This window comes from Vipera berus (genome assembly GCF_964194415.1).
Source record: "Vipera berus genome assembly, chromosome: 3".
Classification (NCBI taxonomy): domain Eukaryota; kingdom Metazoa; phylum Chordata; class Lepidosauria; order Squamata; family Viperidae; genus Vipera; species Vipera berus.
This window is the reverse complement of record NC_138204.1, coordinates 144000357-144019029: the sequence shown is the minus strand read 5'-3', so window position 1 is coordinate 144019029 and position 18673 is coordinate 144000357. Positions and strand designations below refer to the sequence as shown.

The following is an 18673-nucleotide window of genomic DNA, read 5'->3' as shown; positions in this document are numbered from 1 at the left end:
TCATCTTCATCAACTCTCTTCTTCCTTGCTACTTTCTCCTATTGGTATATTACGATTTAGCAGTTGTTGTTTGTATCTTATAATTTATGATCTAGGACTTATCACTTTGTTGTTTGTATGTACACTGAGAGCTTATGCACTGGAGACAAATTCCTTGTGTGTCTGATCACACTTGGCCAATAAAGAATTCTATTCACACAAGCAGTGCTGAGCATGTCATGACCTTCCCCAATTTTCTGCTCTTCGTATGTTTTGGACAGAATTTCTGGGACTTAATAGCCATTGGCTGGCAGCAGATGTTGGATTTTCCCCTTTACTGTTAATTTTCAAGGGAGGTCAGTATTATAATATTGCCTTTTGATTTCATCAGGCACCCAAAGCAACTCTATCTGATCTCTGTTAAAGCTTGCTCGTTCGTTCATTTGTTCATTCATTCCATCCATCCATTCATTCATTCATCCATTCATTCATTCAATCATTCATTCATGGTATATTAGTTAGTTTTTGGACCAAAGAAGACTTGCTATTTAGATTAAACTGTTAATTTTCTCCCTCTTCCCAGCTTTACAAGTAGTGTGCTAAATGAATAAGACAAATAGGAAGGAACTAATTTAAAACAGAGTTTAGGTGCATTTAAATTAGTTGAAATGCTAAGCTTTGTTAGGGATGCTAGGCTTTTCATAGGCTGTCTGAAGTGAAATAACAAAGGGGCCAAATTAGCCTTCCTCAAGAGAGAGTTTCAGATTAGTGCTCTTACAGAGAAGACTCTCTATAATGTTGATGAAATTGAGAAACAAGTTATGTAAACTTTATTCTAAGGGATTCTGGACATCACCTGATCTACTTCAGGAACCTGATCCAGGCTTCCATAAATGGCCTATTATGGTCTCCAGGTTGTTTCAGGTGCAGTTCAACCTGACTCGGTATCCCAGATCTGAAAAAGGAAGTTCTTTTTTTTTTTTAAGAGAAGAACGGGAAGTTTGGGGATGGTTTTATTCCTGTGCAATTTCTCCATCCACCCAGTTCTATGTCCCGGACAATCAACAGTAGCCCAATTACAAGGACCCAGTCAGATTGTAGCCAGGTCTTTTTGTTATTTAATCTTTATAGTTCCACTTCCCCACCAGGGGGGGTTTATATATACAACAAAATATTTATGAGGGGCACTGATGCTATGCTTTCCATTTGTTGTAACAGACATTTACAATCTGGAGCTCCATAGATGCCTAGAATTGGAATGGACCAGGTTCAGATCCATCTGCTCTGCCCCATTTAAATGAAAATCTGTTCAAAAACATTTACTCCTGATTTTAAAGTTTACACAAGAAGAAATGTTGACCTTGAGTATCCTGGCTTCTCAGCTATTTAGTTACACCTTTGCCCACCGTTACGTCATGCAGAAAATAAACTTTTTTTTTGAAGATCCATGATTATACCAACCACTATCTGCATTTTGTGGGGAAGGTACTCAAGCAAATACACTGGTTTACATACCCTTGAATGACATTGAGGATATAGATCCATTTCAGCATAGTTTCTGCTTGGATTTGGCCTTGAGTTTCCTTTATTTGCCTTGGACCGGTAGAAGAATGAAGGAAATGAAGCATTGTTTATTTTCCTGTCAGCAGCTTTTAACACCATCATCCACAATAACTGTCTGAAGCAGGTGGTTGGGATAGAGTTGGATTGATGTGCTTTAGTTGTTCCAGTGTGGAAGTCAACTTTTATTCTTAGCCCTTTTTCCAAAGCAGTGGAATTCAGTTTGGATCACTTATATTAACTAAAGGGGAAAAAACCTTGTTTATTTGAAGGATAAATGAATTGTGACCTTTTTGAAGAACATCCAGATAGAGTCACTGAAGCTTTACCTTCTGAAGTATTTTAAACAAACAAACCCTAGCAGATTTGTAGTCTTCAAAACAGGCAGTTTTGAAATAATTTTTAGGATATCAGTTCTATCCCTTGGTGGATAGTATTGAAAGATTTCACTGTGATTGTGATGTGTTCCCTTGATGGGTCTTGCTTACAATTTGTCCTCCTGAATTGCTTGATTTGAATTAGCTGGAAGTTTTTTTTTAGCTTTCCCCAATGGCAGGCATGTGGGAATCCCGTATCCGGTGGGGGAGGGGGGAAACCACCCACAAACCAGTGGAACAACCTGCCTCCAGAAGTAGTGAATGCTCCAACACTGGAGGTTTTTAAGAGGAGACTGGACAGCCATTTGCCTGAAATGGTATAGGGTTTCCTGCCTGAGCAGGGGGTTGGACTAGATGACCTCCAAGATCCTTTCCAACTACTACTACTATTACTACTACTACTACTACTACTACTACTTATTATTATTATTATTATTATTATTATTATTATTATTATTATTGTTATTGTTATTATTATTATTATTCTCTCCATAGAATTCTGTGTCATTGGCTTATCGTTGTGTGCTCTAGCCTTCATAGAAGCTTATCCTCTGAAAGCAAGGCTGAGAATTTTCCAACTATTAGGGCAAATGTTTATTCCAGACTAAGAGAAGGGGGAAAGAAAATTTCCCCCACTTGTATTTTAAAGAACAGTGAAAAATGTACCCTAGCGGAGCGCTAAGCCTGGAGTTGGTTTGATTATCACTCCAATAATCCCCATGTGCCTCATATACTAGTACTTACATTCTTTTTATTGTAGATGGCAGCTAGTAAGGTAATTGTCTGTCTAAGCTAGGCTACTCAGTGAGTTTATAGCTAGATTGAATATTCTAAAGAGCTCAGACTTAAATGAAAATATCGTGATAACTAGAACATGTTTTAAACTGTTGTGTTGTAGTCCTTGTGGCACCCTTGATAGTTTGGTAGTGACTGACTGTGACGTGTTTAATTATGTAATTGAGTTGAAAAGTGCCCAACTAGTTGAGTTCAATATAAGGCCAATCTCCATATACCTGCCTATGTAGAGTTGGGGAATCTTTTTCTTTCTGAGGATCACATTCCATGTGACGCTGCTGATTGTGAGAGTAGCCAGAGCTAAGTGGAATTCGAGTGAACACTTTTTTACCGCTCTCTTCCTTTCTTCTTCCCTGTCCAGCAGTCGTATTAAAAGGTCTGAACTCTGTGTTAAGGGTGTGTTAGTAATACTTAGAAATTTAAGGCAGCTTTCCCAAATTTTGTTTGGGATTAAGAGAATTGAATATCATACAGTGTTTTTTCAGAATTTATTTCAAAATGATTTTTTTTATTCCAATCCTTTCTTATGTTGCATAGTAAGAGAAGCTTTATTCGGTAATGTATCTGTCAGACATTTACATTTTATGGACATAGGCAGGGCTTTTTTCCTCATAGAACGCTCAGAACGGAGTTCCGGCACCTTTTTTGGATGGAACCTTGTAGGTTAGGCAAGGCAGGTTGTATATGACATGTGTGAGTTCCGGCACCTTTTTCTTTTACAAAAAAAGCACTGGACATAGGGATATATTATGTATGTTTTCTATTTATGTTGCAGTTCATGTAACAGAGAGACCTACTTCAGCAGTTTTAACTGTCTAAAACACAGACTGCATACTGGAACATAGTAAACTGAGATGTTGGCAACCCAATAGTAATGAAATATCTTGGATAGGGTTCTATCAAACGTGCACACCCAAGAAACGTAGGCAATACACTCACACATTCATTGCAATATCTTTTTAAGTCCATCCAAGTCAATTGGATTATGTTCACTGCTGCACCAGATTTGTCCCAATGCAAACTGCTCTTAAAGTCTACTAATAAACTTTCTTCTTCTTTTGCTAGAGCAAGGCACTTTAAAGAAAGCATTGCTTTTATCCATGAGTGTCGGCTTAGAAGTGAAAGTTGTCTTGTCCACTGGTATGTACTTAACAAAGAGGTTTTCCAAATTGTATTCTTTTATTTATGGATATACATACAGTCTGGGTAGCCCCCAACTTATAGCCACCATTGAGCCCAAAATTTCTGTTACTAAGTGAAACATTTGTTAAGTGAATTTGGCCCATTTGACGACCTTTTTTGCCACAGTTGTGAAGTGAGTCTGAAGTTAGTAACACGGTTGTTAAGTGAATCTGGCTTCCCCATTGACTTTGCTTGTCAGAAATTCACAAAATGGTGATCACATGACCCCGGGACACTGCGACTATCATAAACATGAGTCAATTGCCAAGCCTCTGAATTTTGATCATGTGACCATGGGGATGCTGCGTTGGTCCTAAGTGTGAAAAATGGTCATAAGTCACTTTTTTTCAGTGCCGTTCTAACTTCGAACGGTCACTAAATGAACTGTTGTAACTGGAGGACTAGCTGTAATACATTGATTCCCCTTTGAAGCTGTTCCATTTCTGTTTTGTCACCCTACCGGATATAGTAGCGTTACTCTCCCTGTAGATCAGACATGTCAAACACAAGGCCCGGGGGCCAGATCCGGCCCGCTTAGTGGTTTCATGTGGCCCGAGAAGCCATCCTGGAAACAGTGAGGGAACGGCCCCCACCCACTGCCTTGGCCCTGGCCCAGAGACCCTCCTTCTGCCAGAGACCCTCAGATCTGTCCCACTCCTGCCCAGGCCCCCATAGGCACCCTTGATGCGAACGATGTAGAGCTGGCCACGCCCACCCAGTAGGCCATACGCACTCTAGCCACGCCCACCCAGTAGGCCACGCCCACCCTGGCCATACCCACCCGGCCCCTTGAGGGCAACCGCAATGCTGATGCGGCCCTCAGTGAAATTGAGTTTGACACCCCTGCTGTAGATGGTCTTTTGTACAAAAACCCTACCATTTAGAAAAAAAATAAAGCTTGGCTAAAGTCCTCCCAAAATCATTCCTTCTAGTATGGGTTATAATCCCATCGTTCTTCCCCCAAAGAACTTGGAGAACTATATTCCTTTAAGACTGAAGCAGGAATCTATATAACATGACGAGAATTCTTGGAGTCTATGTCAATTAAATATGCGTATAAAATGGGGATGTTTTGTAGGATTTCCCTCACTTCAATTTTCCTAACTTAAACATTGATGTTTTAGAGACTGTTTTGTATTTCAGTCTGTTGGTGATGTTGACTGACCGCTTTGGTCCACAATTTTAGAGCAGAATTTCACCAGCTTGACCTGAAATTGCCAAGGATTAAATATGGGGATGTTCTGCATGCAAAGCATGTGCTCTGTCACTGAACTAGAGTTTCTTTTCGACATTAGTTCATTCATATCTCATGTTGGTTTGTTTATTCTCCTGGAATGTTTATCATGCTTCTTTTCTACCGAGCAATGTTCTTCAGGCTAATTTACTACATATTTTCACCTTGCATCTCTTTCCATTTGTATTGGGATGGTGATGCAGTCTTGCCGGTGTTTCCAGGAGTGCAACCTTGGTTGTGGCCTATATAATGACTGTCACTGATTTTGGCTGGGAGGATGCATTGTCTGTTGTCCGGGTGTCGAGATCATGTGCCAATCCAAATGCAGGCTTCCAGCAACAGCTTGAAATGTTTGAAAAAAATGAAGTGGCCCAGGTAAGTTCTTGAATCCTTGGCATCTCCAACTTAAGTTAGAAGCCATGAATCAACTCTCATTACCATAAAAAATATTTTTGTTAGCTCCGAAATAGGAATTTTGCAAACCCAGTTGCTGTGCTGCATAACTTATTTTCATGGCTGGGATCAGAATGAGTTTTTCTTAATGTAAAATGTTGATTGGGTTCATGTGACCCTTGCTTCCATTCGGAAAAGAGATGGCCGTTCCATGGAATGATTTATCTTGTACAGATGCCAATAACCTTTTCAGACTGGAGGACTTGATGTGCACACATTGCTACTTTGAATACGCTCTGTTCTGCATGACCTTCTGAAGCCAGTCTTCAGATTTTTGGAGAAATTGGTATTTATTTTTGGTTTTGTAGGGCACTATGCTAGCAAAAGCCGAGATGTGGATGAAGGATGGACTATAGGCACCATAAGACAGTTGCTGGAGGCTCATATGACTAGGCACCTACCTTGGTTTAATTTTCCAGAACTGAGGAAGCTTCTTGGATGAGAAGTGAAATGTTTTCAAGTTCAGTTTCCTTATGAAAAAGCACTTTGGGGACAACAATGATCTGCATGATTGAGAATCTCCATAGACAATTCTCCATGTGGGACAACCGGATCTGTCCATTGCTATTTCCCTAGTGCCCCAGTGTGCTACTGGATCAAATATCCTGAATGGATTAGCCAGCAGACTAACATTGTTGCAGCTCTCAGCTCATAAATCTAAAGCCTTCTCAAACTGATCCTCATTCCCAACATACCAAGTTTGTTATCCAAGTGTGAAAAAATGGGGACTCAAACCATGTTTAGCTGTTTCAAAGTCTTGGACCCTGTACCATTAAGTTGTAATATCAATACAACAGAAAATATAGCAATGTTGAATACTTGGGGCATAATAACAGTAATAAATTAATGCTTAATTAGTATTTGTAAGTTTAAGCAGTTTTAGTACTAAATATTGACTTTTCAGAACTGTAACCCATTGTACTTCATTGAGAATTAGAGTAAACGGAAATATTGCTGACTAGAGTCATTAAGGGAATTTCCAATCCGGATATCTCCCTCATTAATTTTCAGACCTTGCAATAATTTTATAGTTAATAGTTAATAAAATGCCCTTGCATTACATAAATACTGCATCTTTTTAAGAAGATCAGTGGATATGATCAGTGTCTGTGTGTGTGTGTGTGTGTGCGCGCGCGCGTATGTGGTTGAATTTCAGTGTCATAAGATAATTTCTTCACTTGTCCTCAAATGAATATGTTGAGTTTTAAAAAGGTATTACCTTAGCATAGCCAGGTAGCCCCTGTAAATTCGTGGCCACTTAACCAGCCTAGTCCGTGTGTGAGTACATTTAAAAAATGCAGCTTAATCATGACTTCTGCTCTAAACCCCAGATTGCTTTGCCTCCCCCCATATTTAAGACATGCCCAGTGATCATCATGGTATGATGTTAATGGGGATTTACTGAGGGACAGAGCCAGAAGAGCTTGAGATCTTGCAGTCTCACATCCATCAGCCCTCAATCGCTGCTAAATTGTGACTTGTAATGTGCTAAAAGGGATGCGGTGGCTCTGTGGGTTAGGGCGCTGAACTTGTCGATCAGAAGGTCGGCAGTTTGGCGGGTTGAACTCTGAGTGCCGCGTAACAGAGTGAGTGCCTGTTACTCGTCCCAGCTTCTGCCAACCTAGCAGTTCGAAAGCACGTAAAAATGCAAGTAGAAAAATAGGGACCACTCCGGTGGGAAGGTAACAGTGTTCCGTGCGCCTTTGGTGTCTAGTCATGCCGTCCACATGACCACAGAGACATCCTCGGACAAGTGCTGGCTCTTCAGCTTTGAAACAGAGATGAGCACCGGCCCCTAGAGTTGGAAACGACTAGCACGCACCTGCGGGGGAACCTTTACCTTTACCTTTAATGTGCTAAAAGGAAAAATAGGTGGAGAGTCCTAAATTTGATTGTATAGCCCTGATCTACGAATGAGGCGTCAGTGTGATAATATGATTGTCAATGAGATTTCATTTAATTTCTCAGTGCAGATATATTAAAATGATTTGTTGGGCTTTGGTTGTTTTTGCGCAGTACTTTCTAGGGCCCTGATGCTGTTTTCCTTTGCACAGATGTGCTTTCATGTCACAAGGAAAAGGAGCTTGGACCAAGTTTTCCTTTGAAGCTGTATTGAGCCATTGCAGAACGAGGATCTTTTTTTTCTCTGATTCCTTTTCCCCCCCTCTCCTTCAGAAGAAATCTGTCCCAGTCCCACACAGGGAAATATTTCCTGTTTGTATTATCCAAAGAACAAACAGGGCGACTTACATCCTCCTTCCCTAGCACAAAATAATATATTGCTGTGGATTCAATATCCTAGTATGGAAACAGCTCTTAGAGAAAACTAGGGTGCTGCCTTCTCTCTTCAATGGGGTGGTCAGTAGGAGCCTTTGTCCGCAGCACTGTCATTAAGATATCATGTAGCCAGGCAGGTAGTCCTTGACTTGTAACAGTGCATTTTAGTGACCGTTCAGAGTTACAGCAACAAAGAAAAAAAAATATGAGCTCTGAGCATTTTCCACACTTAATGACCGTTGTAGAATCCCCATGGTCACACAATCAAAATTGGGCTGCTTGGCAACTGACTCATATTTATGACATTTGCAGGGTCAGGGGGTCATGTGATCTCCTTTTGCAATCTTATGACAAGTAGAGACAGTGAGGAAACCAGATTCACTTAAAAGCTGTATTACTAACTTACCAATTGCAGTGATTCGTTTAACAGCTGTGGCAAGAAAGTGGGGGAAAGTCATTTGATAACTGTCTCACCTAGCAACAGAAATCTTGGGCTCAGTTGTCATAAGTTGAGAACTACTTGTATAAATTATATGTATGTTGTATTCACTAAAATACTAAACACACAGAGGGCAGATTTTATAAAGCCCAATAGCTTCTGTTGAGGTAGGCAAACTGATCTACTTTTTAAATGGCTGATGTGACTGGAAGGCATGTACGCTACACATACCCCCATTCAAAACTTGAAGTTATGTTGAGCTGAAGAGGAGCTGTATAGCAGCAGAATAACATGAGAAGAGCCCCTTCCCTTTTCTTCCCCAAAACTCAGTTGTAACTATAGTGTGGAGGATCCAAAAAATAGTAGCTGAACTCATGAAACTCCATTAAATCCTAAACTGAATTAGCTATGTTCAAACAACTACCATGTCGGGCATATCTACATAGGCTTCTCTATACAATCAGTTAAGATCCACAAGACACTGGGACACAAGAGAGGAGAATACCTATAGCTCAGGTTTGGACTGTGGAATTCTCGGCACTCACTGAGCTTGATTGTTTGCTTACAGACATTTCATTACCCAACTAGGTATAATCTCATTGGTGCAAGGTATAACTTCATGTTGTGTGAAGCCAGCCATTGTCTAAGGCAGGGGTCTCCAACCTTGGCAACTTTAAGACTTGTGGACTTCAACACCCAGAATTCCTCAGCTAGCAAAGCCAGCAAAGCTGGGCTGAGGAATTCTGGGAGTTGAAGTCCACAAGTCTTAAAGTTGCCAAGGTTGGAGAACCTTGGTGTAAGGGTAATCTTGTCCTTTCCCCATGTTTTGGAATCACGCTTCCTTTATTCTCATGTTTTTATCTAAACTAATTTGCTTTTATTTAATTTTGGTCCAAATCTTCTCTTTTTTTGCTATAGCACCTTGTCTTCCATTTTACTGGACTCAGGGGAGAAAAGGTCAGACGTCTTGATCATGCTGTTGTTCTTTCTGTTGGATTATATCAAATTGTATTAAAACAGAATGGCTTCTGTGTAGATTTTACATTCATTTTATAGAAGCCACTTGATCATTTCACTAAGCCAGTTGTTGCTAGGTATAGCTTTAGCTGTTGCAAAAGGACTAGAAAGATCCAATCAACTCTTGTTGATTACCAGATACAAAACATTTTTTTTTTGCAGAGTTCTGGATTCAGTTCCTGACATCACAGGACAAGAAAGATCTTGAGAATAAGACTGCACAAGACCTTCCCATTGCTATTCCAGCTATGTAGCTATTCTTATTACAATTATTTCTGGACTGCCTTTCCACAAATATCAGCAAGATGGTGTGATATAAATCAACAGACAGAAGTTAATAAAATATTAGATATTAAAACAACATTGTGTTTTGGGGGGGGGTCTAATGTATTTCTAGAACTGTGCTGCTGTTTCAGCTGATCTCTGGTGCCTATTATGTTACATGTGACGTGCTTTTCTTCTGGAAAATATCTTCCAGATATTTTAATGGCTAAAGTGTAATGCTGTTTTTCAGGTGCTTTGCACTGCTCTGAACAGCTTCAGTAAGGGTGGTGTAGAAATACTCTTTAAAAGCCACTACTAGCAATTTAATAGGCTAGGTTTTTAAAAAAATATATCTTGGGTTTATTTCAGTGCAAGGTAAGTAAGTCTTATCTTGCACTAAGATAAACTGCTTTGATATAAAGCAGTTTCATGCACAATGGCTGGCTTCACATTCTACATTACAGCATGGCTTGGCTTGGCTTGGTTTGATTTAGTCAGATAAGCCAGCTGTGGCTTATTCATTCTTCTAATGGAGCACAATTTGTGAACTTGGCTTTATAGTGGTGAAATCTGGGAGAATGTCATTCTAAAGCAGGGGTCTTCAAACTTGGCCATTTTATGGCTGGCTGAGGAATCCTGGGAGTTGAAGTCCACAAGTCATAAAATGGCCAAGTTTGAAGACCCCTGTTCTAAAGAAAACGAAGCCAAATGTTGGTCAAGTCTACAAAAGGCAGCAAACACAAGCAAAATTTCTCAGCTTCCTCCAATACAGTTGATGCTTTCAGAAGTTGTCTGACTATTTGATTGTTACTAGTCATTTCGAACTTTGCAACCAGTGTGACACTTGACCACAGTCATATGAAATGTGCTGTATGTCATGCTATTTAACTTAACCGTTAGATAGATTTGGAATATCATTGAATATGCAGGAAATTTTTGGTTATATATTTTTTTTCTACTGGGGAAGCATGTCAGATTTCTCCCTTGGACACTGGAGCAGTCTTTCTGCCCCACACAGGCAAAATGTCTTTATTCTTTCCTGGGAGAAGCTGTAAATTAGTTATACATTTATTTCACACATCTGGGACCATTTCTACTGCTCATATTCCAAGAATGGCATTTCTAATATTACTGATCCAACACAGACTTCAGCTCAACTTCTGATCTTTCCTGTGTTACTGTGGGTTTGATTTATTTTGTGTTTGCATAAATTACACACCTCATTTTGCCCAAATATCAAATTGATGCTGAATAACATTTGAGTAAAACTTTGGTATGCTAAACGTGTATTAATTAGAAATGAAAAGTTTGGCAATATTTCAAATTGGTGGGGGGACGGTTGGCACTAATGAAAATTATCAAGTCGTTTGATTTAAAAAATAGTTTTGTATTCATGCAGCTGTTCTGAAGAGGAATTTCCAGCCTGGTTTATTTTAGCCCTAGTGAGGACCCAGATTGGCACTTAAGAAAATAACAGAATAACAGAATTGGAAAAGGACTTTGGAAGTTTTCTAGTCCAACCCCTTGCTCAGGCAGGAAACCCTATACCAGGGCTTTTCAACCTTTTCACCCATTGTACCATTTTTAGGATATGGCAACATCCGAGTACCACCAGTCGCCTAGCAAGGTGTCAAAAACTTGGTGACAAAAAAAGGGGAAAAAGTGATGAAATACAGGTAGTCCTCGACTTACAACAGTTCGTTTAGTGACTGTTCGAAGTTACAATGGCACTGGAAAAAGTACCCCCCAAGCCACCACCAAGCAAGACACCTGCCTGCCTGCCTGGCGGCGTTCTTCTGTCCAAGGTTTTCATTGTTGTGAGCATTTCTGTTGAGGATTGGCAGCAGGGGTGGGGTGGGGGGGTGTTTGGTTTTTATTTCCCCCCCCCCCCCCGTCTGCTGGGTGGTTGCAGCAGGTTTTGGTCACTTTGCATGACCCTGGGACACTGTGGCCATCATAAACATGAATCAGTTGCCAAGCATCTGAATGTAAATCACAAGACCCTGGAGATGCTGCAACATTCCAGCTGATCCACGCTTCTTCTGGGCTCAGCAGAAGTGCCAGGATCAGTGGCGAGCTCCAGCTGGAGCCTGGTGCTGATCCTGGTGCTTCCACTGAGCCCTGACAGCCCTGCAGCTCCAGCCATCTCTTGGTCAGGCTTGTGTGGTGCTGCCACTGGTTCAGCTCATTCCCCTCCCCCACTACCACTTTTCTAGGATGATCGCGTACCACCTGCCAGGTGCCAATATATCACAGGTGGTACCCGTACCACTGGTTGAAAAGCCCTGCCCTATACCATTTCAGAACACACTTAAAAAATAATGAATCACATAGAAATTAAACAAGACTAAAATGAAGAAAGAAAACAAGAAAGACTTTTTGAATAAGCTAACTGGAGTTCTTTGTTTGAATATGGTCATTCTTTAAAAGATAATGCTGCTGTAGCAATTTACACTGTTCCAAAAAAAATAATACTGCAATCTTAAAGTCTATAGCAATTAACTTGATCTTATACTGTTTTCAGAGGATCCAAGTCTCACATTTAACAATGATCATAATTAATAATCCTGTGTATTATGGCCTCAACAGGCTTCTTTGCTTATTTAAGAGGATAGAAAATTGCTTTTTTTTTGATGGTAGACACAGCCTTCAGTGTTTTGCTATATGGGTAAGCAATGAATGTTTGTAGAAGAAAAGTACCATGTATAGAAAAGACTTATATATCGGTTTCTGTCTATGGTTCTTATTAAATATCCCTAAATATCTTATCTAAATGTAACCATTACAGGAAAAATTAAAAATCCCGAAACCTTCATTCTATATTCATCAGAATCATAGCCACATTTATTACCAAATTATTATATAATCCTATACTTCTTCCTTAAAAATAACAATCTGGTTGAGTTCTTGACTGGTTTGATGTCCAGTATATATATTTTTGTTTGGGGGAGATTTACAGCAGAACTAGAAAATCTGTAACCTGACTGTTTGCAGTGTTTGTAAGCCACCCCTATCATTAAGACTCTGGGTATTTTATTCAACATGGAATAAAAACAATCAAAGAACAAATTAAATTTGCCAAAGCCAGTACAGTATGTTACAATAATTGAAAATCACCAACAGCCATCCCAGGTCCACAGAATGATAAACAAAGTCTTGTTGGGTTGGGACCCTGTTCATAGCACGGGGGCTACTACTAAACAGACATACTTGCATCCCTTTAACTTATGGGATGAGACCTTCTGCAGTGCAACCGATATATTGTCTCCTTATGTGCATTGTATTGCTTCTTATATGACTTGTATTATTAACATTTACCTACATAGTTGGACCAACTCGAGTGTTGTCTCTTGAAATTTAATGTATAAATTGTCCTTACCCACCTTCCTTTAAACCTTTCTGAATTGTCTCTTGTGCTTCACTCTTTCCAGTTCCGAGATTGGCTTAAAGCAAACTACGGTGAAAACCCTTTGCAGGACTATCAAGAAGCCCAGGCTCTTCTGCAGAAGTACAGACTCCACACAGCGGATCCTTACAAAGAGTTCAGGAAGGCAGTAGAATGATATTCTTGCTTCGGTGACTGATGATCATTTATTTTAGTGTTCAGGATATAGTTACAACTAAGCAGGGCAACTTGCACCCACATCTTCCTGCACGTGCTGAAAAAGGATTGCTTGAAAAGGAATAATTGGGGTGGGGGAGCCCACAGGGGCTATTTGGGTTTTTATAATACACCTTTCTTTAAATATTCGAGGAGTGGGACCCCAGATCGTGGACCCTGTTATACTTGTGGTTGATCTTGCCTTTTATTATGCGGAGGGCCTACTCTTTTCCAGCGGTGTGAAAACAGCATGCCGCACTCTGATGGCCAAATACATTTTTACAGATACCTGCTCTTCGGGCTGCCTGCAAAGACAGCGTTTGGCACAGCTGTATTTTTTAAAATTATGTAGGGTTTTTCTAAAGGAGGGGGGAATGTGTACCCCAGGGAGCGACTTGTACTCAACGGGAGTTCTGGTTTCGCTACTGCCAGGCCTAGAGCAGAAGAAACAGCCTGTTTAAAATAGCAGTGATGTTCTTCAGCAGTGAGAAAACGTTGCAACCAAATTAAGCAAGGCTCTGTTTGTATGCATGGTTGCCGCTCTCGTGTGTATATCTTCATTTAGAAATGATTTTTAAAAGAGATTCCTCTCAAATGTTTGTTTGAATCGACTCATGCAAAAATATTACAGATAATGTTGCAGTATTTATTGCCTTGGTGTTTGTCTCAGCCATGTTGCTTACTCTGTTTCTTTCATCCTTTTAATACTTTAACAGTGGAGGACTCTGACGGTATATTGGAATGTACAGAATATATTTAAAGATTAAGAAAGAATGGTAATGGCTACTGTGCTATAATAATGTTGAAAATTCCCCCAAAATACTACTGACTAAAATATTTTATTATATATTGGGTATCTTGATGAAGTTTCATGTTTGACTGCTTTTCTCAGTGGAATATATTCAATAAAAGCTTCAGGTTTTTTAAAAAAAAATAAAGTATGATAGTATGTCACCACTTTTAGAGGTTACCAACAATTGTGGCAGAGAAAACGTTAAATCATTGGTCCCCAACCTGTACAGCTTGGTGGCCCAGTGGGGGGAGGGAGGGAGAGGGGAACCAGCCCACCACTTCTGCAAGTCAAGCTGCATCCCCACCCATGTGTCGGCCAGCTGTTTGCATGGCCCAGTTCCAAATGGGCCACAGCCTGATAGTGGACCACAGCCTGAGGGTTGGGGACCCCTGCATTAAATGGTCAAGCAGAAGAGAATATTCTGCAAAGACTGGAAATTATACTGGAAATGATTTGGTCTCTGAATTATATCCCACACTAGGAGGGGAAAAAAATACTTTCAGCTCCGTGCTTCTCATTACATCATAGAATATGACATTCTCTGCAGATCATTTGGATTCTCAGCCAAGAGCACAACATTGCCTTTTTATAAAAGTACACACACACACAAACACTTGACATTCCTAAATGCATCCTAAAAACTAAAGGGCCATTACCTTTCCCTGTCATATTCCATAGTCAATGCTGAAACACCCATAATGCATTTAATAAAGTACAGTCCTGTGTGAGTTTTTACTTCTCTCATATACTGCTTTTACCATGTTTAGTGATCGACTTGCAATTCTATGTCCACGTAAAATGTTCCATTATTCAAATGTTTTGAATTTTATATATTTATTTAAAACGTGTGTGACTGCCTAGCTTCAATAGAGCACGAGTGCTTAAAGCGTAAAGTACTTTATATTGAAAATATAAAGTAATATAATGGTGAGCCAATGCATCCTCATCCAATTGGGATAGCAACATATCATGATCCAAAGACCCAGGAAAGAGCCAGGGACTTTTAAAGCCCAGCATGGTCAGAGTCGACTAAAGGTCAGGAGGAAGATCATTTCATAAGATAGGGGCCACTATACACCCAATTGGAGCACATGGGGCAGGCAGATAGCCTAAGGAGAGAAGGTAGATCCTGCAAACAGCATCTTGCACTGCATCAGAAGCCTACTGGGAGTCAGTATAACTGGTAAGGTAGTGGTGTCACATGGCTATAAGTACGGTGCTGCATTCTGGATCAATTGTAGCTGCCAAGTCTTCTTCAAGGGCAGTCCCATGTACAGTTGTTGGCAGAGGTGGGTGACCATAGAAACTGAATGAATATAAAAAATTTAAGTTCAACAAGAATGAGATCAAACACAGTACTAAATACGTGAACAATACAGAAGTGAGATTTCCCTTACTCTATCAGAAACCTCCGGTGTAAAGTTCCCCCATTGGACCCCCATCCAATTGGCCCAGCCGAGTTTGGAGACCCTTCCAGATATCCAAGAGGGGGTGTGTGTGTGGGGGGGGGAGGATTTCACTTCTAGCAGCCAAGTTCCCAAGGGTGGGGGCCACAGCAGAAAAGGTTCTTCTCCTATACCCCACCAGCTAAAATTCCTCAACCTCTTCTGGAGTGAGATGGTTCCTCAGGATAACCTGGTCCCCATGCCAATTAATGTTCTGCAAGACTGATAACCCTATATAAAAAACCAGCCCAGCTGATAGGTTGGCGGGTCAGAGGAGTGATGTGGGATAAAGCTCCTCACTGTTCACATTTACCAGTCTTGCAGAAGACCTGTAGAAGCTTTTACCATCTTTTTGTCCCCTGGGGTAGAAGGGGAAACTGGTAGAACATTTGTCAACTTCATCCAGGCTCCCAAATGTCTCAAACCTATATTTGGCAGCAAGGGGCTGTAGCACTTGCACCCAGAAGTATCGAGTGTGCAAAAAAGGTGTTCTGCCTTACTGCAGCTACCTTGAATTTCCTCTGTCGGGGGATAAACAGGGACAAGCAGGTTAAAGCAGCTACCCCATTGCCCGCTCATAGAACCTTCATTTCGATAGTGGGCTGGTGTTTTACCAGGACAGACTGTTGGGCTGGTGTCTCAAAATACTGGTGTTTCCAGGTGTAGATGGAGTCCTCCTCAGGCTTGAGATGTCTCACAAAGTGAAGCACAATCAGGATGGAGGTGGGAACATTCCTTCTGAACAGGGCCAGACAGCCCAGGGTAAAATTACTCTGAGAAGGCAGCTACCAGTGATTGCATGGGAGAAGCAGATCTGCAAGGGCATACATCAGCCAACAAAAGTGGGGGCATGACCTACAATGAAATGAACTGTCACAAACACTCCACACTGCACTGTGTATGCTGGCAGAAGTTAGAAAATACTTTTGATTTGAACGAAGAAAGAAGCTAGCCTCCCAGTGAGCAAGGGTCAGGTCAAGGACATTAGGTGTTCCTATCCCGGGCCATCAGTTAGTATCTTTGCATGAGGCAAGCAGGACTTGTGTATAATATAAGAACATTTTTTTTCCAATCATCAGGCACAAATAGCACCTTCAAATACCATCTCAGATCATTGTGGTCATCCAAAACTCTCCACTGAAGGCTAGAGACATGGGAAATCAGTTCTAGAGATCAAAAAGATTAGAATTTCTTGACAAAACTGTGGATTTCCTATTTGGGTCACAATACTAGTAATGTATATTAGTTATCAACCCTAGTAATGATAGTGGTGTGTTCTTTTAAGATTCAATAGTATCCATGTGAATACGAGAGGTTTCTGCAAGCAGAACAGCCCAGGGATGAATAAACATTTGTGCTGATCACAGAATATTTTTCTGCATTGAATGGAACAGAGCATGCTGAAGAAGGGCATGGCTAGTTGCTGGATTTGTAATACAGTAGGAGCAATTTATTGTGGGTCACAGTTATTATTCCACTTATTGTGCCTCAAGACTCCAAGTACATATGACAGCCAAGTAAGACACATGAGAGTTGTTATTTTATAATTCCAAATGGGACATAAGACAGCCAAGCAAATTCTGGCAGAATCAAAATTTGAACAAGTAATTATAAACAGAAAGAGTCATTGCTGAGATATCTCTCTTTCAAGTTGGTTTTTAGTAATAGTAGTACAAGGAGGAGGAGGAGTTATTGATGTATCCATAACCTTATGTGGGCTGCTGATAATAGAAACTGCAACCCAACTCACTTGGAGGGTCCTTGGATGGGAAAGATTGAGAAATTGTGTGTTCATGTTGATATACACTGGCAGATTTTTGAACTTGAGAGGGCTATAAATGTAGCACAGAAATCTGGCTTCTGAATAATAGTTGTTATCATCCCCTATATGATAAGATAATCTTTATTGTCATTTTACTGTGGGCACAATGGCACACATCAAAAATGAAATTTAGTTGCCCGCTCTCAAAGTGAAACACATACATGACACACACCTAAAACATACTATATACAACATATGTATACCCACACTCCTACATATACATGATCAAATTAAAGGAAAAACAAGTTAATGATTCAGCAGGAGTTGGGTCAGCGAGTCATTCAAGATATGTAGGTGACAATGGTTAATGCCTTTGAGAAAGAACATGAGGGAAACCGAAAGATCACAGTCATTGGTGGTCTAAGGCCTATGCTCAAAAATTCCATGCTCTTCTTCCCTCTTTCAAGTCCTCACTCAGTACGAAGCACTTCTAATTTGTGTCAGGCTTCATACCGATTGTTTGAAGTAAACTGATTAATTTACTGCCAATGCTTCAGTGGATCTAAGGGACATTCCAAGAGGAATAAGTATCATGCTGGCCTACGTTAATCCAGGTAACTGAAAATTACTTTTTATTCTTTCTTCTTTCTCCTCCTTTTATTTAATTCCCACCACTACTAAAATTCTTATTAACGGGCCTTCTACCTTCACTATGGGTCTATAGATGTAAAATTTCCAAAATTCTTAAAATTGATCCTGAAGATTGGAAATTCTGAGAATTCCAGTTCTAACATCTATCTGGTGGTTATCCAGTTAAGGCTCTACCTGGTTCTCTAAGAGTAGTTTGCTTTGCATTTGATAAGTACAGGATTCTTCTGTAAAGCTCCACTTAAAGCAATAGAACTTTTTAAAGGTTGGCTATTCTGATTCATGCTCTTCAGAAATCATGCTGTGTTGCAGTCATTTAATTTCCCCAAGCTGGAATCATTCAGGCATCTTGATTAGCAAGTCCTCTAGGGCAGGGGTGTCAAACTGCCGGCCCACAGGCCAGAGTGTCACGGAGAAACCGCGCCCATCCCATTACCAGCAATGGGAAAAAGTTCCGATACGTCGCGCAATGTCACGTGACGTCGCGAGTTTGACATGTCTGCTCTAGGGTCAGTATTTACCAGGCTAGGTAATCACCAGTCTTTCCACAAATGCGCGTTAGAGGATATGTGACTACTGTATCACTGATGGAACTTTTGTGTATGTATGTTCTTCCTTCCCCTGAAAAACCTTGTAATTGACACTATCCCATCCAATGCCTCTACCAATGGACTAGTAAAAAAATGTTTTTCCATTATTTCTATGACTTGGACTGGAAGAGGAACCTACTAGAACTCTTGTCAATTTTTCCTGGTGAAAAAAGAAGACAGTTCCACCATTAGTGGACTTATTTCATTAGTCAACTTATTAAAAAAAATATCAGAATTTTACTCTTAATCCTCTCACT

At 40.4% G+C, this 18673-nt stretch overlaps 1 protein-coding gene across 3 annotated transcripts in view; it reads left to right on the top strand.

The window, feature by feature from the left end:
- The window catches only part of DUSP22 (dual specificity phosphatase 22), a 40597-nt gene extending 26505 nt beyond the window's left edge, over positions 1–14092 (top strand). The window contains exons 5-8 of one of the 3 annotated variants that reach the window (XM_081322975.1): positions 3777–3851; positions 5331–5502; positions 9215–9253; positions 9476–10022. In XM_081322975.1, the coding sequence (XP_081179101.1) occupies positions 3777–3851; positions 5331–5502; positions 9215–9253; positions 9476–9496 (307 nt within the window). In that variant the 3' untranslated portion in view covers positions 9497–10022. Of the gene's footprint in view, positions 1–3776; positions 3852–5330; positions 5503–9214; positions 9254–9475; positions 10023–13008 lie in introns of those variants that run through there. The other 2 variants (XM_081322974.1, XM_081322976.1) reach the window with 2 other exon arrangements.
- Positions 14093–18673: the final 4581 nt, after the last annotated feature.